The sequence below is a fragment of the Phyllostomus discolor genome, chromosome 15 (assembly GCF_004126475.2).
Source record: "Phyllostomus discolor isolate MPI-MPIP mPhyDis1 chromosome 15, mPhyDis1.pri.v3, whole genome shotgun sequence".
Lineage (NCBI taxonomy): Eukaryota > Metazoa > Chordata > Mammalia > Chiroptera > Phyllostomidae > Phyllostomus > Phyllostomus discolor.
The window spans coordinates 26,432,808-26,454,019 of NC_040917.2; the positions used below are offsets into that span (position 1 = coordinate 26,432,808).

The 21,212-nt window shown below is 71.4% G+C and overlaps 1 protein-coding gene across 1 annotated transcript in view; it reads left to right on the top strand.

Moving 5' to 3' along the window:
- The first annotated feature begins 1,343 nt into the window (after positions 1–1,343).
- LGR6 (leucine rich repeat containing G protein-coupled receptor 6) overlaps positions 1,344–21,212 on the top strand; it is a 61,131-nt gene continuing 41,262 nt past the window's right edge. Inside the window, exons 1-2 of the mRNA XM_028531114.2 lie at positions 1,344–1,818; positions 20,699–20,770. Coding sequence (XP_028386915.1) covers positions 1,616–1,818; positions 20,699–20,770 — 275 coding nt within the window. The 5' untranslated portion in view covers positions 1,344–1,615. The remainder of the gene's footprint in view (positions 1,819–20,698; positions 20,771–21,212) is intronic.

Genomic DNA, 21,212 nt, shown 5'->3' on the forward strand with positions numbered 1-21,212 from the left:
GAGGGGAAACAGAGGCGGGAAAACGGTGGGGGGGGCAGGGAAAAGCAGGGGTCCCAGGCCCTTCAGGACTGAACGGACCGGCAGGGGGTGAGACCGCGGGGCCTCAGCAGGTCCTGTGTACCTCCCCGGTCAGATGGCTCGGTTGTGGATGGTGCCTGAGGCTGGACACCGGTTGTGCCTGTGGAGGGCCCCGGGGGAGCCCCAGAGAGCAGGGGTGCATCTGAGCGGGGGCCCTGGAAGGGGCCTGGACTCCCAAACAAAGGGGGAGGGGCTGAGCTGGGAGTTCCTGGTGAAGTGCACGGTGGGGGGGGGGGGGTGCCGAGGTCAGGGAGGGCCCTGGCAGGCCTGGCTGGAGAGGGGGGAGCAGAGGGAGGGCTCTCTGCCCCATCAGGACCCTCCCAGAGCGAGGTGAGGCCCCCCGGGATGTCCAGCCCCTGTCACGCTCTGTGTTTATCAGGAGCCGGGGGGGGGGGGGCGTGATGGCTCTTAGGAGGGCAGGCGGGGGACGCAGCCTTGAGTGTCCGCCGCGGCCCCTTGTGCCAGGGAGGTCGCCTGGATGGCAGGAGCTGAGGACAGGTGAGGGGGGAGCCAGGGCTGTGGGGGAGTGAGGCCGGGCAGGCAGACGACCTGGGGAGGCCGGGAGGGGGTTGATGAGGGGTCTGGGGTGTGCAGGTCCGGGCCGAAGGAGGTCCCCGGCTTCCGGGGTGCACTGCGGCCGCACCACGGGGAGGCAGGGCAAACGTGCGAGACCCGAGCCGGCTCCGACCCTGCCCTGGGCCTTGGCTGAGCAAAGGGTCGGTTCTAAGCGGAGAGCCCAGGCCCCTGGGTTCCCGCCTCAGGGTGGCCGAGCCGCAGCTGCCGCTCTGGCCGCCAGGTGGCGCCCACCCGCTGCCTCGCGGGCTCAGCCTGGCCTTCTGCGGCGGGGGAGGGGGGGGGGTCCCGGGCTGCGCCGCACGCAAAGCACGCTCATTGGGTGGAAACGCGCGCCCATTTCCTGGGTCTTTTGCCCACCACCCCATCCCAGCCGGCAGGGGAGCCCTGGGGGAGGGACGACCCCGCACTTCCCTGCCCTAGGCAGCAGAGTGAGAAGATCCAGTTCGCCCATCTTTGGAGTGACCTTGACCAAACCGCGCCCCCCCCCCCCCCGGGGAGTCTCCGTTTCCTCCCGCGGGGGTGGAGGGCTTGGGGGCCTGTGGGCGCTCGGGGTTGCTTCCCGAGCGCCGCCCCCCACCCCACCCTCCGACCCCTGCGTTCCGTGGCTGCCCCTGCAGCCAGGGGGTCTGCGCCCAGGCCCTGGGGCCGGACCCCCCGTGCGGCTCGCTGTCCCGCGGTTTCTCCGCTGGGTTTTCTTCCCCGGGTGGAAGCGCTGCCAGCTCAGAGGAAGGAGGGAAGGGGCGAGCCGGGCGCGACAAGTTTCCTTGACTCCTCCTCCGCCGTGTCTCCCTCCCTCGCCAAGCCCAGCCTGTGAAACGGAGTAACGTGCTCGCCAAAGCCTGCGCAGCGCTGACTGCACGGTCCCGCGCCCCCGCCGCCGCACCAGGAGCAGAGCCTGCCGGGCCGCGCACACAGTGCGCCCGCAGCCGCCCGCCGCCAGGTGCCCGGCCCCGCCGCCGCGATGCCCTGCGCGCCCGGGCTGCGCGCGCTGTGGCTGTGCGCCGCGCTCTGCGCCTCCCCGTGCGCCCCCCAGCCCGGCCCGGCGCCCGCCGCCTGCCCGGCCCCCTGCCACTGCCAGGAGGACGGCGTCATGCTGTCGGCCGACTGCTCGGAGCTCGGGCTCTCCGCCGTGCCCCGGGACCTGGCCCCCCTGACGGCTTACCTGTGAGTACCCGCCGCGCGCGCGCCCCTGCGGCTCCCGCCTGTGCCTGCCGGGGCCCCATTCTGGGGCACCTGCCGGGTGGGGCCCTGCACATGGTCCTTGGCGAGGGCTCTCCCCTTCTAGTGCACTGACCCCGGAGCCCGGGAGAGGGTTTGTGGGGGGAGGCAGACTGAACTTGAGGCAAGCTGGGCGCTGGGCTTCTCTTCCCGGTCTCCCAGTCCCCGCCTTGCCCCGGACCCCACCGCCGACTTGTGAGTTCACTGAGGGAGCCCAGGCTGCAGGGGCACCCCCCGCCTCCCGCAGCTCTCAGAGCTGGAGGGACTGGGCCCCGGGGGCCCTTGTCCTCCGAGAGTGCCCCTGGAGGTGGCTGAAGGTGACGCTGTGTGCCGGAGCAGGAGAGCGGAGGGGGCTCCGGCGGGGAGGAGGGTCGGTCCTCTGAGTGTCCAGGACAGCGGGGCTGACACGGCACAGGCTGGGCGGCCCTGGTGGGGCGTCCCTGCAGCTGGCAGAGGGGCCCGACCCACTCCCGCCCGCTCCGGAGGGGACCTGCCAGCACCCTGCCCCTCCTCGGAGGCCTCCTGGCTGGGGACTGTTGCGGGCAGGCTCGGGGCTGAAAACCAGAGAACCATTTTCAGAGTCTGGGTTGGGGTGAGACGCCTGAGAAGGGGCCCTGCTGGGGGCAGCTGTCCCCAGGACCGGCTCCCGGGAGCGTCCCCCCCGGAGCCTCGGGCTGGGGCTCTGACTGCGGCGTCCTCCTCAGGCGGAGGAGGGTGTGCAGCTCGCTCCGACCCCCCCACCCCTGCTCCGACCCCCCCCCCCCCCCCCGCTCCGAGGAAGGGAAAAGGGCCCAGCTCAGCCCTTCCCGGCCCCTTCACCCTTGCTCCTCGGACGGAGCAGGTGGGAAGCTGGGGCCACCAGGCCGGGCGGCATACCCCCCACCCCCTGCAGCTTTCTGGCTCCAGGGCTGCGGGACTTGGGTGCTGTGAGGGAGGGGACTGGGGTGGTTCGCACAGGAGCCCCACGTGTCTGCGGCACCAGACGGAACCAAGGCGCTCGGCGCTGGCGCGTCCTGGGTGGGCGTGGAGGGCCCTGAAGGGCAGTCCTTGCCGGGACTGTCCTCCCGGCCTCTCTGCCCGGAGCTGGGAGGCCCTCTCTGTGCGCAAGGTGGGGGCGCCGGGGGCGGGAGTGGGAGGAGAGCCCTTCTGGTCCTGGCGCTGGAGGCAGGGTGCGCGGTGGGCCAAGCCCGGGAGGTGGGGGAACCCACGCAGCCAGCAGAGGCCGGCTCTGCCCCCCACCTGCTGCCCCTGGGGGCAGCCCCACCTGCACCCACGTTACATGCCGGGACGTGTGACAGTGGTCCTGTGGCTAAAGAGTTTGGGAACCAGCGTGGGGGCCGAAGATGCCTTTCCTGAGTTGAGGGGACGGGGGGACACCTTCCAGGCAGAGGGGTCCGTCCCCCTTTCTGGCACCTGCCTTCCTGGGCCACCTTTTTTCAGGAGGAGCTTGGGGCAGGAAGGTGCATAGCCATTCTGGGGGTCCGAGGGCCCCGTGGCCCAAGCTGGTAGAAGAGGAGAGATCTTGCTCGTTCTCGTCCCCCCCGCCCCCGGGGCTGTGAAGGCCACACTGGGGTCTCTGGAGGTGGCATCCTCCACGGAGCTGGTCTCCAGCCTCCCTGGGGCTTAGGGAAGGCCCCCTGGTCTCAGCACACGGCTTGTGCTTCTGGGGGTGGGAGAGGGACAGACGGTGGCCATGTGGGGGGCACACTGCAGGGGGCTCTGGGATGTGGAGGGAGGGGCGGTGGGGGAGCGCCGGTCCCCTGCCATGGGCTGCGGAGGGTCCCCCCTGCGAGGTGGATGCAGGGGTGTCTGCTGCAGCCGGCTGGCTGGCCGGAGCAGGGCTCAGAGGAGGGGCCTTTTCTCTCTGCCCGTGGGAGAGCAGCCCAGGGACGGGGGGAACGGGGCATGGCAGAGGGGTGCCCCCGAGAAGAGCCCGGCCGGGGAGGCCCCGGGCCCCTTCCCCCGCTCAGCGAGGTCGGGCTGTGGGCGCGTCGGAGGTGCCTGCTCGGGCCCGGCACCAAGCAGGCCAGCTCTTGCCGAGTGCCGTGCAGGTTCACGTTTACCGGTGCGACCACAGTGCCCGGCCGCCTGGGCCACCCGCACCTGGTCCCTCCCAGCTCTGCCACCCACTGGGAGTCACCGAACCCCTGGGCGCCTCAGCCGTTCGCCTGGTCCACGGAGGGAAGCGGGTGCTCGGGGCGTTACGGGAGGTCACGTCAGGGTGACGCTCGAGCAGTGGCCGCCACCGTCGGGCCTCCTGCGGGGTGTCCCCCGCAGGAGAAGGGAGCCCCTGGGGTCCACCCGAGGGGGGACACTGAGCCCAGGGTGGGGGCGGCCCTCCAGAGGACAGGCTCCGGTTGGAGGGGGAGAGCCAGGCCCTGGTCTGGGCCAAGACACCAACCGGCTGGTGAGCACTGGGGGTGGGGAGGGAGGGAGTGGGCACTCGGGTCAAGGAGGTGAAAGGTGGGACTGAAGGGCTGCATCGCAGGAAGTGGCAGGCGAGGGGGAGACCCTTCCAGGGGCCATGGATGGCGCCACGGGGCACCGAGGAACTGGGGCCCCAGAAGGCCCCCGTGGGCCCTTGGCACCCCCAGTGCTTCCCACCTGCCCCCGCACCCGGGGCTGAGCGCCCCTCCGCGTCTCCAGCTCCTCTCGAGGGGTGCCGATCTCAGCCCCGCCCACCTCGGTTCCGGGCAGGACGTCTCTCTGGGCCCAGCGGCCGGCCTTTGCCCCGACCTCCGGTCCAGAGCGGTGGCGGCCTGGCTCCCTGCTGGGTGGGGGCGGGAGGACGGGCCACAGAGACACACCGCCCGGCATGGGGCTCTCTCGGGCCAGCCCTCCTGTCAAAGGGGCGTCTCCGTGAGGCTCCTGGGCCGCCCTCCCCGGGAAGGGCCCGTCTGGGGCCCGCCCGGGGGACGGGGAGCCCCGGCCCTGGGATCCGCCTGCCTGATGGTGACAAGGCCCCTCGCCCAGTCCCACCCGCGTCCGCACGGGGAGGGACAGGGGCTCGGAGATAAGCATGCGGGGCTGTCCTCGGGCCGGATGGTCGAGTCGGGTCCCCCGGCCCCACGCCGACCAGTGTCGGGAGGCGGATGGTGTGAGACAGGCTGTGTCTCGGGCGCCGGTTGGACAAGAGCTGAGACGTCCACTCACTGTGACCCCAGCCCCCTGCCCGTCAGGCTCGGGGCAGAGGCGGGCGCCACTCCAGCGCCCGGCAGGCTGCTCACGACCTGCTCCATGAAGGCCCGGTGTCAACCCTGCCCGGGGTGCCGGGACCGGCAAGGTGGAGGCAGGGGGCCCCGGCCACAGCAGAGCTGTGCGCCCCCGGCCAGGTAACCGCCCCCCGTGACTCGGTTTCCCGGTTTGTACAAGGAGCCGGGCTGCGTGGCGTCGCCGAGGGAGGGGTGCGAAGGGCTGGGCCGAGGGTCTGGTCAGTGTTGGGGAGGGCTCGGCCAGTGTCCCTGTCGAGGTGGCCGAGGCCCGGGGTGTCAGTCCCGGCGGGCTTCCCTAGGAGCCCTGTCCTGTGAAGGGCGGGGGCTGGGCTGTGTGGGGGGGGGCCAGGAAGACCGAAGGGCTCCTGTGGGACCACCGAGCAGCTTTGGTTTTGTCCTGGCTGGTTTGGGGTGGGCAGCAGGGGCAGCGGACCCGGCCTGCGCCCCTCGCCCCAGACGGCCCCGCTGGGCCTGTCCAGTGAAGAAGCAGAGAAACCCGGGCAGCGGGGTGTGTCCAGGGTCGACGTGCAGGTGTCCGTTTTCACCACTGAGGCTGCCCCCTTCCTGACGCCTGAGCCGCAGCGCCCCCACCCCTGGCTGGGGGGGTCTGTGAGCCCAGCCCCCGGGCCCCGCGTTGGTTGCTCGGCTCCCAAACTCTCGGGGACCGCAGCGCCCGCAGCTGTGGGCGGGGGGGGGGGACAGGAGCGTGGGAGACGCGGGGAGCGGCCCCCTCCGAGCCCGGCCGGGCAGGGGACAGGAAGCCCCTGGGGAGGGAGCCGCTGGGGCGGTGCCCAGACCCGCGGAGGCAGGGACGCAGGGAGGGGCCCGTTCCAGGGGCGGGTCCCCTGGGGGCCTGTGCGCCCCCCTCGGAGGGCAGCCTGGGGGGCGGCTGGTGGAGGGAGAGTGGGGGCGGGGCCTGCACCCCAGTTCAAAGGAACGGCAGGAAACGGCCGTGGGCCAGGGAAAAGGGAAGCCTCACGCTCTGGCAGGGCGGGCGCGGGGCGCGGCCGGGCGGGGCGGCTGGCGGGGAGAAGAAAGCCTGTCCCGCGGCGGAGCGGGCACCCGGCCCGGCCGCCCTCCCGGTCCCTGGGCACTCAACCCCGACGACGGCCCCGTGCACGCTGAGCCCCCCCACCCCCGTCTGGACCGGTGCCCACCAGGCGCTGCCGGTGGGGAGGCCCCGGTCCTGGCCCGGGTTCAGGAGCTGTGCACCTTTGGGGTCGTCCTTTCACTCGCCCAGGCCTCCTTTCTTCGCCTGGAAGTGGGGACTGGGACGTGGGCACTGGGGGGGCGGGGGGGGGGCGGACGCGGCCACACAGCGGAGCTGAGCCTTCCACCTGCCCCCCCCCCCCGCCCCCCTTCCGCTCTCGGGCTCCCACGACTGGTATTGTTCCCCCCCACACCTGCACTGCCAACAAGCCACAGGGCCCACCTGGCCGCCAGGCCCTCTCCCCGGGCTTCCTCGGGGCGTCCGCCTGCCCCCCGCCCTCTGTTGCTGCTCCTGAAGCCGCCCCACTGACCTCCGGGGAGAGGCCTCTCCCGAGGGGGTCTGCCCGGGCGCCCGGCCCAGGATGCAGGACGGGCCCCTCCTGGTCCTCGTCCCGCCGGCCGGCCCAGGCCCTGATGCTGGAGCTGCTGCAGGGAGGACAGGCCTGGGCGTCCGGTCCCTGCTGTCTGGGGCGTCCCCAGAGGGACTTCCCCTGGTTCTGTGGCACCGGAGTCTCCTTCGGTGGCCCCAGGAGAGGCCACACAGCCGGGTGCCTGCGTTTGGGGTCCGTGGCCTCCCGGGGATGGGGTCCCCTCAGAGCTCATCCCCGATGGGCTGGGACTGCGGGCTGGCAGCTCACTCCGCCGGGAGCAGGGCCAAGGGCAGGGGCCCCGTGGGGGGCCGGGGCACCTGGGAAGGCCCAGGGACAGGCGGCGGGGGGCGGGGGGGTCCAGCTCCCCCCACCGTGTGGGGGTGTGACAGCTCTTCTAGCCAAACTGTCATTGGTTCTGACGCAGGGGCCGTCGGAGGGGGGGACCCCTGGGTGCTGGCCACTCTCTGGGCAAGAAAGGGTTTCTCCCGGCCACCCAGGCCTCTCTGCCCTTCAGACATGGAGACGGGTCTCGGGACGAGGCAAACACCCAGGACGCCAGCCGTGGGCAGCGAGCGGAGAGTTATTTTGGAAGCAGAAGAGGGACCTGGCGGGGCGGCGTGGGGGCTGGCAACGTGCCCCCCGGAGCCGCGCCAGAGCAGGCACGGGCGGCTGGCAGCCGGCGGGCAGGTGGGGGCTGGGCGGGCCGCAGGGACGGGCGCCTGCAGCCCCGAGACTTCTTCCCATGTGTCCCGTCCCAGCCTTCCCTTCCCACCCCTGTTTTCAGACACGGACGGGGAGGGGGGGCCCGTGTCGTGAAGGTCCCCGGGCTGGGCTGCGGGCCCCTTCCTGCGAACTGTGAGAGGCAGACGCTCCTGTGCCCGCTGCCGGCCTCTCCCTCCGCCCCAGCGCGGTGGGAACGCCGTCCTGGGTGAAGGGTCTCGCCCTGGACTGTGACCCCATGACCTTCCCTCCAGGACGACACTAGCTGGTCAGGAAGGCCCCTTCCTGGGGCCCAGACAGACGCGTGTCGTTACCGGGGGGCTGTCCCCCCCAGGGACGGCACCTGCGGCATTCCCGCGAGCCCACGGCGGGTTTGTCTCGCGTCCACCCTGGGAGGGCGGTGCCGGGGTCGTCCCCACCTTGCAGAGCAGGAGGCCGAGGCCTTCGGGGGTGAAGCAGCCGGCCCCAGGCCACCAGCCGTGGCCAGCCCAGTGCGCTGCCTCTCAGGGGCTCAGCGCTGGGGGTCCCGAGCTCCAGGGGGGGGTGGGCCACACTCCAGGCTGTTAATCTCCAGGTGGGACAGCCGCTCAAAGCCGGTTCCTCCTTGCCCGTCTCGGTGGGCAGGAGCCGGTGGTTTTCCCTGCCCCCCTCCCGTATGCCAGCTCTGGCCCCTGCGGTCCCCTCTGTGGGGCTGCTCCAGGGGCAGGTGCGGCGAGGGGGTCCGGGCACAAGGCAGGAGCCGCCGCCCGGCTGATTCGGACCCCGAGACGGCCGTGGGGTGAGGGGCAGCCACAGGCCGGGCCCTGGGAGCCCGTGTGCTCCGTGGGGACCATCCTCTCTCCCTGTTGAAGTGGGCGGAGTAATCCTGGTCCTCTGGGGAGAGCTTAGGGGGTCACCCCGCACAGCCCTCCGCCTGCCAGCTAGCACGGCCTGCCCCCTGCCTGTCCCTCTGCCCCGGCTCTGCCCCCAGACCCGGGGCTCCCCAAGGGCCGGGGCCATGCTGCCCCCTGCAGACTGGGAGCTTCCTGAGGGTCAGGGCCTGTGCGCCCGGGGGCTCCTCACACCCCTCCCACCTGCGCTCACCTGTGTGCACGCACCCCGGGGCCGTTCTCCGCCTGCTCCCGGCAGGGCCCCACCAGGTGCAAGAGCGCCTCCCCGACTCCAGACCTGGGGTGCCTGCATCGGGCAGGGCACCCGGGGATCAGGTGTCCGGGATCGCAGGCGGGGAGGCAGGAAGAGGCTGTGAGCCAGTCCCTGCCTCTGTGGCAGCGGAGCCGGCCGGGAGGCCGGGGGAGACGAGGAAGGAGGGGGCTCTCGTCTGGGACAGAGGCAGAGAGAGAGGAACTGGGACAAGGCCTGGGTCCAGCCTCGTTCACTGGGCAGCAGGAAGCCAGACGGCGGCCAGCTTGCCACGGACAGGCCCGCACCGCAGCGCCCGCACGCTCTCGTGAGCCGGGCCGCCCCCGAGAGGGGCTGCCTGGGGGTCCCCGGGCTGAGAAGGGTCCCCGGGTCGTTGTTCCGCCGCTGTCGTCTCGACGTTCTCAGGAATTGCCTGAACGAGGGCCCATTTCCTGTCCGAGCCGGGCCTGTCCTCGCCCTCCCTGAGCCTCATGTCTTTCCGGCGGGAGTGGCCATCTCTTCTCTGGCCTCCCGTCCAGCGGCCACACTGTCCAGTGAGGCCGCTTCCTTGGGTTGCCCTGTGGTCCCTCGGTCTCAGAGCCCCGACGGGTGCCAGCGGTGGGGGAGGGCCACCACCTTCTCAGAGGCCTGAAGGGCGGAGGCAGCAGCCGCCGACCGAGGCGCCCAGGGTGCCCCCACCGCTGGACGGGAGGCTGGGCAGCTGGGCCGGGCGCCCCTCAGCCTGAGGGTGGCCTTGGTGGGGACGAGGCCCCTGGGGGCTCTTTGTGACTGTGGGTGAGCGGGGCGTGTCCGTATCCTGCGTTTGGGGGGGCTCGGGGGGCCCGTGGGCGCTGGGCCGCCCCGTCCGGGGCACACTCTGGCCCCGCCTTCTGCTCACCGTGGGGAAGGGCAGACTTTTTAATTTTTTCCCAGTTACAGTTACACGCAGAATGGTGTTAGATGCAGGCGTGCCGCCGGGCGGACTCACTCTTTCAGTGCCTCAGTTCCCTCACGTGCGGAGCAGGTGGGCGACAAGGGCCCAGAGGGCTGCTGTGAGGGCGGGAGAGGCGACCTACAGAAGGATATGTGCGCGCTCTCTCCCTCTCTCTCCCTCCCCCTCTCTCTCCCTCCCTCTCCCTTTCTCTCTCTCTCTCTCTGGGAGGGCGTCTGACACACAGTAATGCTCGTGGGCCAGAGCCAGGCTCGTGTATACGTGTATCCGTTCCACTGTTGAACGTATCTGAATGTATCCTTGACTGTATCCTCAGTGGCAGGCCCAGCTGGGCCGAGGGCTGGTGTCCTGGACCCAGACAGACGCAGCCCCTGGGGGTGGGGGAGGTGGCGCGGACTCGGAAACGGCCCCCTGCAGAGCGGCGGGCTGGGGTGCGGTAGGGGCGGCAGAGTCCTGGGGGAACAGGGGTGGTGTCCGTAGATTTTCTTGGGTTTTGTCTGAGACACCCGGCAGCCCATTCTGGCTCTTCAGGCCACCTGCAGCCGGGCTGGGCCGGGAGACTGAGGCCAGGATTCAGCCTCTGCTGCCAGCGGCTGAGTGTGTCCGGACGGGTCCTCCGGCGTCCCTGGCACCCTGTCCTGTGGGCTGACTGTCCCCGACCCCAGGGTCTCCTGCAGACAAAGGACCCTGTGTGAACAGAGGGGCCGAGGGCCTGCCTCTGGAGAAGGGGCCGAGGGAGGCCCCGGGCGACCTCACGAGGGCAGCGCCTGGGTCCCCCGAGACGCGCAGTTTCGCCCGAGCCTGGGCGGGGACAGGCAAGGCCGGCGCCGGCGCCTCCGTGGCCGGGTGCCCGGCCGGAACAAGGCCCCATTAACTGTGTGCAGCCAGCGGAAAGAGGAATGCCCACGCGCCCCCCGCCAGCGGACACCACGCCGGCCCCCGCCAGCCTCGCTGCTGGCGGCCCCGCTCCGAATGCAGAAGCTGGGGTGCCCCCCGGCCGCCCGGCCCCCACCTGCCAGGAACTGTTAGCCTCTCTGTCCGGATCGGCAGGAGGGCGCAAAGGCACCACGTGTGCGGGGCCGGGGACCTGCTGGGCTGGGGCTGGGGCTGGGGCTCGGGATGACCTCGGGCAGCCCTGAGACCCCGGTGTGCCCGGTGCCGGGGGACCGCCCCCAGGTCTTCCGGGGCTGGGGGTGCGGGTGGAGCGAGCTCAGGAGCTGGGTGTGGGGTCCCCTGAATCTTGCCGCAGCCCCGCAGGCAGCCTCGGCTGGGCAACGCCCCCCCCACACACAGACCGAGGCCTGCGGCACCCGCCACGCGCTTCAGCGTCTGGCCCTTCGGGAGCGTGGTCACTGGGAGGTCCCCCCGGGTCTGTCCTTCCGGGGTCCGCCCGTCAGCCTGTGGCAGCCCTGAGGCTCCTCCCACGGCGGTCGGAGGGGGGCGAGCCGGCAGCTGCCCCTGCCTGCTCCCCTTCCCTTTCTGCCCGAGCCTGGTCCAGAGGGGCCTGGGAGGGTATGCCTGCCCGGGGGGCTGAGTGTGCGCACGGGACTCCCCACACCACAGTGGCCTCCCTGTCCCCCGCTCCCTGCCCCCAAACTAGGCCTTTAAGAATCAGAGAAAGCAGCCCCCCCGGGGCCTCTTCAGAGGAAGCCAGGAACGCCCCAGCCTGATTTAGAACACAAGGGCTGACTGAGATGCCTCCTCCTCCAGGAAGCTTTCCTTGATGCCTCCACCCCGAGGAGGGTGGCCTGCCGTGTGCCCCTCGGCCCTGGGCTCACCTCCTGGGTTCCAGCTCCCGTTGGCCCTTCTGTCTCCCAGTCTAGGCTGGGAGCCCCAGGACAGCAGGACCCCAGGCCAGGGCTCCCCGGGGCCCTCAGGGCGGGCCCACGCCCCTGGCATGGCGCACTCACTGGGGTGGGGGCCCGAGTGAAGAAGTGCAGGGCTGGCCAGGGTCGGGCGAGCGGAGCCGAGCGGCCCGGGCTGGGGCACGGGCGCTCACCTGAGGGGGGAGTGGGGTGGGGGCTCGCTGGGACGGAGGGCGGCCCCTTCAGCCCTGGCTGGCACTCACCTGGCTCCAGGGCAGGCCGAGGTGTGGCCCCCGGCCCAGACGGCTGCGGCGAGGGGGGAGCCGCGCCGGGGGCCTCTCAGCTGCCAGCCGGCCCGCCCGCCCGCGGCCGGGCAGGGCTTCCTCAAAGCGAGACATCTGTTTATAAACCCTTCCACCGAGGAGCTCTGCCTTCTCTGTTCCTGCTCTTTATTTACTTTTCCGAGGAGAAAACTCCTTTTGAAAATTTCCACCCAGCTTCCCACAAGCGGAGGCACTTGGAAGTAGGGGCCGTCCGGGGCCTGGGCGGGGAGAGCGCCCGGGACGCCGGCTCCGGGGGCCCCTGTGCCTGGTGCTGGCCCCGGCCCCCGAGGTCCGAGGTCTGAGGGGACGGAGACCGGGGGTCTGCGTCAAGAGGGTTCCAGGCGGGTGGGTGAGAGCGTGACCGCCCAGACGCGCTCGGGGGTGGGGCGCCGTGGGGAGAGGCTGGCCACTCGGGAACCCTGTGGCGGTGTCCAGGGTGCAGGGCAGTCTGAGGACACCAGGGCCTCTGGACGAGCCGGCAGACCGCAGCCGGCATTTGTTAAGCTCCTACTATGTGCTCGAGAGACACAGAGCAGTGAGGCGCAGACGGCACGTGGCAACGAGCGAGCCGTTTCGGTTCTGTGCGGTTGTTTGGTCCACAGGGGCCCTGGCGGCCGGCCCGGTCCTCAGGGAGGACCCTCCCCCTCCCCCTCTGGCTTTCCTGACCAACCTCGTACTTTAGTTTAACATGTCCCGAACGGGGGGCCCGTGGCAGGTGCAGGCGTGACGCCATCGCAGAGGCTGAACACACTCGTGTAGCCAGACCCAGGCCCCGAAGCAGACGGCCGAGCCCTGGCGGCTGACCACCCAGTGGCCGCCTGGCACGTGTCTGTGGGTCATGGACACGGGACTGGAAATCCTGGGTCCCGCTAGACCCGGGAGCCGCCTCGGCGTGAGACGCCTCTCCTGGTGCGGCCAGGTCGCTGGCCAGGGCTGGAGTGGGAGGAGCGGCCACACGGAGCAGACCTCTGCCCGTCACCGCACGGTTCCCAGCGGCGCCCACGGCAAACCAGGGCTGAAAGCCTCAGAGACGGACTCTCTGACCCTTGGTGGCCAGAAGCCCGGGGCCAGGCCGTCCCCCAGCGGTGCCCACGGCGGAGCCTCGGTGGGGGGAGGGGTAGGGAGCTCTGCACAGGCCTCCCCCTCCTCCTCCTCCGCCGGCGGCCAGGCCCCCTGCCGGCGTGTGGCCTCGTCACCCCTGTCCCTCCCATCTCCGCCTCCTGCGCTGTGGGTCCCTCTGCATGTTTCCCGTCAGGGTGCTCGGTCACTGGGCCTGGGGGCCACCCGAATAACCGAGACGCTTTCCTCGTTTCGGAACCTGCTCTCATCACACCTGCAAAGACCCTTTTCCCAAGCAAGGCCAGAGTTGCAGGTTCTGGGGTCAGGACAGGACATACCTTTTGGGGGGACCCCCATTCCGCCAACGGCATCACCCCTCCTGTCATCCTGAGCACCCCGGCTCCATCCGCCCTCTGCACCCCTCTCTTGGGCCCCTTTCTGACCGTCTCTCTGTCCCTCTTGGCTACCACGGCCCCCTTCCTCCAGGGAGCCCTCCCTGACTGCCTGTGCACCTCAGGCACTTGAGATCCCTCCAGCGCGACACTCGAGGTTCCGTCCCACCGTGTCTGCGGGTCTGAATCAGCCCTCAGAGGGCGGCTTTCCCGGGGCAGGCAGGATCTCCCCCTCCGCCCCTTGGCAGGCGCCCACACACTCCCAAACGCACCCTCCCCGGGGCTCGGCCAGCCTGGGCGCACAGGGTTCCAGGGACAAGGAGCTCCGGCCGAAGGCACCTTCCTGGCAGCCTCCAGGCTAGAGCACCGTGCCCAGGGGCCAGTCCTCCCCCGTGGCCTCTCTCCCCCAGACGCTGCCGCCGCTGAGGGGGGTGCTGCCACACAAACAGAATCGGGGAGGAAGGGCGGGGGTGGGGGGCCGGGAGGAGCTGGGGGCGGGGAGCCCAGACCTTTGCCTTTCCTTGGAGGAGGCCAGGGAGACAGAATGCCTTTGGCTGAGGGACCGGGCCAGACACCAGAAGATCAAAGGCCCAGAAGATCAGGGCTGGGCAGGTGGCATCAAGGGGAGGCGCCCGAGGAGGAGCGGAGCAGCAGCTGCACCTTCCAAGGGCAGGGCTGACCCCAGACGCCCTCCCCGCGACACCCCCACCCCGTGGGACCCCGCGGCAGGGCTCTGGGAGCAGAGTGACGGCAGGGGAGGGCCCCCCGGTGGGCACCACGGGGACCCCCTCACATACTAGCGCCCCCTGGTAGCCCTCGAGACTGGCCCCTCCCAAAGACCGTAACAGTTTCTAGGGGCAGAAACTGAGGCCCGGAGCGAAGGCAGCTGCTCGGGGCTGGGCTGGGGCCAGGCTGCACGCTGGCCCGCAGACGCCCGGACCAGCACCCACGGCGGTGCACCGACAAAGGCCCCGCCCAGCTGCGGCAGGACAGGCCGATGCTGGAGGGCGTCGGGGGCTCCCTGCTGGGCGGGAGGTCATCTTAGACCCCTAGGCCTGGGACCTCGTCTCTCCGCAGCCCCACGAGCAAACAGGCGGGGGGTTGGGACCAGCGCCCGTGGCTGGGGCACCACCCAGAGGGAAGGATGGAGGTGGCAGCACAAGGGAGGGTCCCCAGGAGCGAGCTGGGGCCTGGACTGTGATGCGGGGCGGGGGGGGGGGGGGTGCAGAGGTGCTGCAGTGCAGCAGGGCTGCCCGGCCGGGCGTGAGGGTGGTGCTCTCAGGGGGGCTCGCAGGAGGGAGCCGCGCTGGGGAAGCTGTCCTGGGCAGCCCCTGGGGTTCGGCGGGTCTCTGCCTCTCGCCGCGTGAGGACGGGGTCACGGCCCCCCCCCGAGTCGCCGCGTCTCCCTTTCAGTTGGCGGGAGCTGGTGCTCCACACCCCGGCCCGAAATGGGGTGAACGGAGACTGAGGAGGTGCTGGGGCTCTCTGCCCCCTGCAGATCACGGTCAAGGGGAGGCACGGAGCGGCGAGCGGCGGGTGGGCGCCATCTGGTGCTTGGGCCTCAGGGGGACCTTGTTTTTTTTTTAAACTTTTAAAAAGATTTTAATTTATTTTTAGTGAGGAGGGAAAGGGAAGGAGAGAGGAAGAGACACATCACTGGGTGGTCGCCTCCTGCGCCCCCTACTGGGGGCCTGGCCTGCAACCCAGGCACGTGCCCTGACTGGGAATCGAACGGGCGACTCTTTGCTTTGCAGGCTGGTGCTCAGTCCACTGAGCCCCACCGGCCAGGGTGGGACTTCGATGTGGCTGAGCCCATCTGTGAAATGGGCCGGTGCAGCCTTTAGCTCTGTGTCTGCCGCCCCCCGCCCCCCAAGGCAGCTCCTGAAGACCCTGTGCACCCCCCGCGCCTGCTGCCCCCCATCCCGTGGAGAGGGCTCTCGCACCAAGCGTCCGAGTGCTGCCGGGGGTGGCGGGTGGCACGGGGGCTCCTCCGTGTGCGCTCTGTGGGTGCGGGGGCGGGGTGGGGGCAGGACAGGCTCGGGCTGCCTCGGGAGAACAGCTCCCATTGGGGCGTGGACCTGGGGGCATCGGAGGGGCCTTTCCCCGCCTCCACCCCAGCGCCCCGGCCCTCTGTCTGCCTGTCACGTAAAGGCAGTGGGACCGGGGGCTTCGATGGCAGAACAAATGGAGCTCAGCGCTGCGGCTGCACATGCAGAAGGGGCTCCACCGCCCGCCCTGTGCGCCCCCGTCCCCCTCCCCGGGGAGCTCAGGCGCGTCCTGACCCGAGGGGAGGTCGAGGCCCTCCTCCAAAGGGCCTCCCGTCCGGTGGGGCAGCTGGGGCCGCAGCCCCACGCAGAGAGGGCGCCCGCAGCACACACACGGGAGGACCTGTCACGCCCCGGGCGGCGGTCCCCGAGTCCGGGGGTCTTCCGGCCAGGGCCAAGAGCATCCCCCTCCCTCTCTCCCCTCGCACCCGGCTTTGAGGAGTGCCCCCCCCCCCCCGCCCCTGAGCTCTGGGCTCGCCTGGTGTCCTGCCCCCACCCCTCTGGTTCGGTCTGACCTGCACAAGCCTCACCTGTGCCCAGTGACTGGAGGGACCTTCCGTCCCCTCACCAAGGACCCCCCGTCCAGATGCCCGCCCCTCCGGCGGCTGGCTTGCTGCCCACCATGACCCACCCACCCCCCAGGCCTGCCGGGACATTCTTGTCACAAACGAGGGAGCCAGGCCATGACCAGGTCGAGCAGCAGCTCCTTCAGGTAAAACACAGCCCTGGCCCCACCTGTGTGGCTCAGTGGCTGGGGCACCAGCATGCAAACTGAAGGTCTGTGGGTTCGATTCCCGGTCAGGGCTCGAGCCTGGGCTGTGGGTTTGATCCCCGGGTGGGGGTCGTGCAGGAGGCAGCCGACCCGTGTTTCCCGCTCTCCCTTCCCCTCCCTCTCCCCAGAACCAGTGAGTGCCTGTGTAAACTGGGAACTAGGAACGGCACCCTGGGCAAAGCCCCGGGGAGCGCCTGGCGCTGCCGTGTGCGTGGGGACAGAGGCAGGCTCTCCCGCTCGGAGACGTGGGCAGCTGCGGCCGTCCGAGAGGACCTGGCGCCAGCGGACCGTCTGGAACCTCGGGGCGGGCAGCTCTGCTCAGGCGGGGGCCAGTGTGGGGAGGAAGGGCCCGGTCCAGGGGAACCGACCCCTGCCGGGGGCCTCGGGTGACTGTGCCCGTCTCTGACCGGTTCCTTGGGGCAGCCTGGGGGCGTGCGGCCAGGGGAAGGCGCCTCCCACCCGGGGCCGCCTGGACGGGCACCGCGGGGGCGGGTGCAACCCCAGCCCGGGCGCCGCCAGGCCTGCAGCGGTGGGGGCGTGCACACAGGAAGGACGCCCGTCCCGGGGTGAGGTGGGGTCTCTCCGGGGCCGACCACCTGCGCTCAGGGCTGGGAACGGCTGGGTCTGCGCCTGCCCCTCCCGGCCGCCCCGTCCCCTCGCCCCTGCTGGGCTCTCTCTGCCCCCGCTCCCCGGGGACGCCTCCCCCGAGGCACGAGGGCAGGACTGTGTCTGCGGGGCATTCGCGGTGTCGGGGTCGGACCAGACGGACACTGGGTGAGCCCTCTCCTTGAAGAAGGTCGCGGTCACGCGGGTGGTTCGACACGGGCTGCCGTGGGCCAGTGCACCCTGAGGCGTCCCCCTGGGCACTGCCGGGTGCACTGTTAACTCAGGTGGTTCCCGCCGCCACCCTGCGAGGCAGGCGCTGCCGTCACCCCGGCTCACAGGCCGGAAAACGGAGGCTGGGAGGCGTCAGGGGGCGAGACCAGGGTGGCACGTGGCGGGAGCCCCGTCGCCGTCCCCGAGGGAGTGGGCACACGGCAGTGTGGGCATGCAGGGCACTGCCCAGCTCTGCCCGGACGGGCCTCGCGGGGCGGCGCCCTGGGGCAGAGCCACGCCGGGGACAGGGGCTGGCTTCCTGGTCGCTCTGACCGCCCTGCAGCTGGCTGCAGACACGGCCCCCGGAGCGGCCCACAGGGGGCCTGCGTCCCAGGCCTCTGCTGCGGCCGGTGGGGACGGCCCCCCCAGAACCCACAGGAGCAGCTCACAGAAGGGCTTCCCACGGCCCTGGTGACGGGCCAGGTCGCCGTGGGGACGCTCTCCCCTTCCCCACCCCTCAGTTCCTGCCCCCGGCCCCCCAGTCCCCGCCTCCCGGCACACCTGCCTCTGGTCTCCATGGCGACACCGCCTCGCCCCGCCGTCTGGGTGGTCTGGCCGCCTCACAGGGTGAAGCTCCCAGAACATTCTCCTGACACGCAGCCAGAAACCCCACTTCCCGCGCCCAGGGCCATGGCTCGCCTCGCCGCCTCCCGCCGGCCCCACCCGGCCCTCGCCCACGGCTGCGGCCCCCCCAGAGGACCCGGGGCTGCCGGACGGGGCGGCCGCCCACCCTGGCACCGCAGGCCGGCCCAGTGGGGATGCGCCCGCCGTCGGAAACCCGGGAAGAACCCAGACCCAGCAGCAGAGGTCTGAGCCGCGGACCAGGGGCCTCGTGCGGCTGCAGGCGCTGGAGCCCGTGTGTGCGTGTGTACACGGGGGAGCACACACGTGTGTGCATGCGTGTGCCTCCGAGAGGCTGCAGGGTGACAGTGGTGGACCGGCGAGGTCCCGGCGTCGGCTCCAGCTCAGCCACACGTGGGGCCCGGAGGCGGTGTCGCCGAGCAACCGGCACTGCTTCCCCGGGACAGACGGGGGCGGGGGGGGGGGGCGGGGGGGGGGCGACCCAAGGCCAAGAGAGGGTCGCGGAGCCTGAGCTTTCCGGCCGATGGACGAGACCCCGCCCAGCCCACACCGGTCTCCTCGTGACGCTCCGAGAGAGGTCGCGGCCTCCACCCGGCCGGCGCTCTCACACGCATGTGCGCAGATGCACTCGTGTGTGGCGTGACACGCACACGCCCCGCCCCCACAGGACAGTGCACCCGAGGGCTCGTGTGTCCCCACGCGTGGCCCCTGACAAACACGCCCGGTCTGCACAGCCCAGGGGTCAGGGCGCCCTCTTGTCCCGTCTCCGGGTGGCAGGCCTGAGCCGCGGTCGCTGCTGCACAGGGACACGAAGCGGAACCGCAGACCCTCCACCCACCTCCGCAGGACACCCCCCTGAGCCCGCCCCCGCACGGCCCCCCCACAGCAGGCCCCCTCCCACAGCAGGGCCAGTGGGGCCCTTAGCCTCCTCCCCGGGCCCCCCGCATCAGCTTGCAGGCTCCCGGGGGAAGCCTCCGACCGCCCCCTCCCAGCCCCCCACGCCCCTCCCCCCCTTGGCACCAGCCTTGCCCCTTCGCCTTCTGTGACAGGGCCAGGCCGCGTGGGGCTCCGCTCCCCCCCCCAACCCCCCGCCACCACCCCCGCCCCTCTGAAACCCACCCCCTTCCACGGAGCCCCGGCTGGGCTGCATTGTCTCGGGACAGGATGTGGGGGCGGGCCGGGCAGGGCCCCACCCTCCGGGGAGAACAATGAGGCCCCTGCTCGTGGGGGTGCAGGGGCGGGGCCTGGAGCCACATCAGAGGAGCGGCCCCCGGAGGGACGGCTGAGTGATGAGCCCTGAGTCACCCGCCCCGCGCTGTCGTCCCCGGCTCCTGTGCGGGCACGCTCAGAGCGCTGGGGAGAGGCAAACCCTCGGAGGGGATCCGTGTGCAGCGCCCCGCCTGGTGCGGGAGAGCCAGGCACACCCCGCGGCCGAGGCACCGGCTCTCCTGGGCCACCCATACCCACTCTGCCCGGGGCCCCTGCCCCTCCACACCCCGCCAGGACCCAGACGGGCGGGGCCTGAGAGCACCCTGAGGGCCCAACCCCGGCTCAGAATCCATCGGTGACCGCTGTGGGCACTGCTGCGGGAGGGTGGCCGCCGGCACACCAGGGGCCTGCTCCGAGGGGGCCAGTCCGCACGGGGAGCAGGGGGCACCCAGGGCCCGAAGCAGCCGGGCTCCGCGAGCCAGGCCCCCCAGGCTGCGCGTGGTCCGAGGCGGGCTTCGTCGGAGAGTAACGGGTCCTGGTGCGGATCGGACCTGGGCTCCCGCGCGTCCTGCCATCTCCAGCCGCTGTGCTGAGCCGACACGCCGGGCACACGTGCCTCTCTTGGGGGGAGGGATGCCCCGAGGTTGGGGGAGAAGGAGCCTTGGGCCCCCAGGGAGGGGCCGGCCTCGGCCAGAAGCCCCAGACAGGGGGGCCCGGGTGTCAGGCACACACGTGTGGTCTGAGACACCGCTGCCCCCCAGGCACACACGGGGAAATAAAACCCTAACTCCGGCGGGACTGCCGACCAGCCAGCCCCGGCCCCGGCCCCTCCCCGCCCCCCCCCGGCCTGCCGGGCTGGGACATGCGTCCATGGGCTCCCCCCCAGGGGCAGGCGCGAGGAAGGGCCGACACGTGTGTGTCCGGCCGCCCGTGAGCAGCGGCACATGGGATCCCTCCGAGGCCCCGAGCGCCTGAGTCCCCTTCCTCCCACCTTCGAGGACGAAGCGACCGAGGGTCCCAGTGGCTCACGGTCTGCAGCCACTGGACGGGCAGGAGCAGGGGAGCCTGGGTCCAGGGCCTCAGGGGGCAACGCTCACAGCTCTCTCCTCTCTGTCCCCTCACATGTGAAACGGGGGCGGCAGCGGCCCGGCCTGCGTGGGGACCACCGGCAGGTTCCCCGGGGAGGGTTGGCCAGACTAGTCGGTGCAGGCTGTTGCCAGTGGGAGGGTTTCATGCCCTGCACGCCTCACAGGTGTGACACGGACGCCCTCACAGGTGTGACGCAGACACCCTCATAGGTGTGACACCGACACTCTCACAGGTGTGACGCAGACGCCCTCACAGGTGTGACTCGGACACCCTCACAGGTGTGACACAGACACCCTCATAGGTGTGACACCGACACTCTCACAGGTGTGACGCAGACGCCCTCACAGGTGTGACACAGATGCCCTCACAGGTGTCACAGACACCCTCACAGGTGTGACTCGGACACCCTCACAGGTGTGACTTGGACACCCTCACAGGTGTCACAGACACCCTCACAGGTGTGACACCAACACTCTCATAGGTGTGACACAGACACCCTCACAGGTGTGATGCAGACACCGGCCCGGGTTCACAGGTGACCTGGGCGGGGCGGGTGTCTGTCCTGCCCCTTCAGGGACTGGGCACCTTCTGTGACGTGCCCAGAGGCCACAGCCTCTTCCGGTTGGAGACAGAGGGGGGACAGCCAACTGGACCGAGACTGGCCGGGGCCTTGGAGGGCGGCGCCGGCCCCGGCTCTGGGCTAGAAGGATGCTCATGCCACGCGTGGAAGCCGTAGGAGCGTGCCCTGGAGGTCGGGACGGCAGGGAGCTCCGTGCCTCGGTTTCCCCTCTGGCGCAGAGAGGGCCTGTGTGCAGCGGGTGGCCCCCGTCTCCCGTCCTGGAGCTCTGTGGGCCCCTCTGTGGGTCCCTCCCGTGCAGGGAGGTCAGCTCCCGTCAGAGCCCCGGTCAGAGCCAGCGCCCAGGTCCACGCAGGCGGGAGGCCGCGGGGCGACACAGACCAGGGAGAGGATGCCCACCTGGGCCCCGAAGGCCCGAATCAGCCGCAGGCCACTCGGGCCTGCTCCGGCCGCGGGCCAGCATCCACGTTCCGGCGCGCTGCGGCCATCACAGCCCCGTCTTCTCCCCACGCAGAGACCTGAGCATGAACAACCTCACGGAGCTGCAGCCCGGCCGCTTCCGCCACCTGCGCTTCCTGGAGGAGCTGTGAGTAGACGCTGCCCCAGGGGCCGGGGAGGGGCACCTCGGACCGCTGGCCCGCTCTCGGGACCGGGACCGAGCGCCCCTCCAGAGCGGGGGGCCGGGAAGCGGACCTTGAGGGCCTGGCATTTGCTGACACCTGGCCCAGGCGGGAGCCCGAGGGTGGCCTGGCCATGAGGGGCCACGTGGTGTAGAAACTCCAAACTCCCGTTGGTTCCCCCACCCAAGACTGGCTCCTCGTGGTGCCCCCCACTTTCTGCTAACATCCTCACCTCGCCTGGGAGGTCACCCCACCCGTCCAGCCACTGGCCGCTCCCGAGACCGGGGGGCTTTTTCAGGGGGGTTTCTCCCTCACCCCCTCCCCTGTTCCCACTGCTGCTGCCCCGGACGGCCCTTCACCTCTGGGCATCGCTCCGGCCTCTGGCTGGCAGACCCCCGCCCTGCTCAG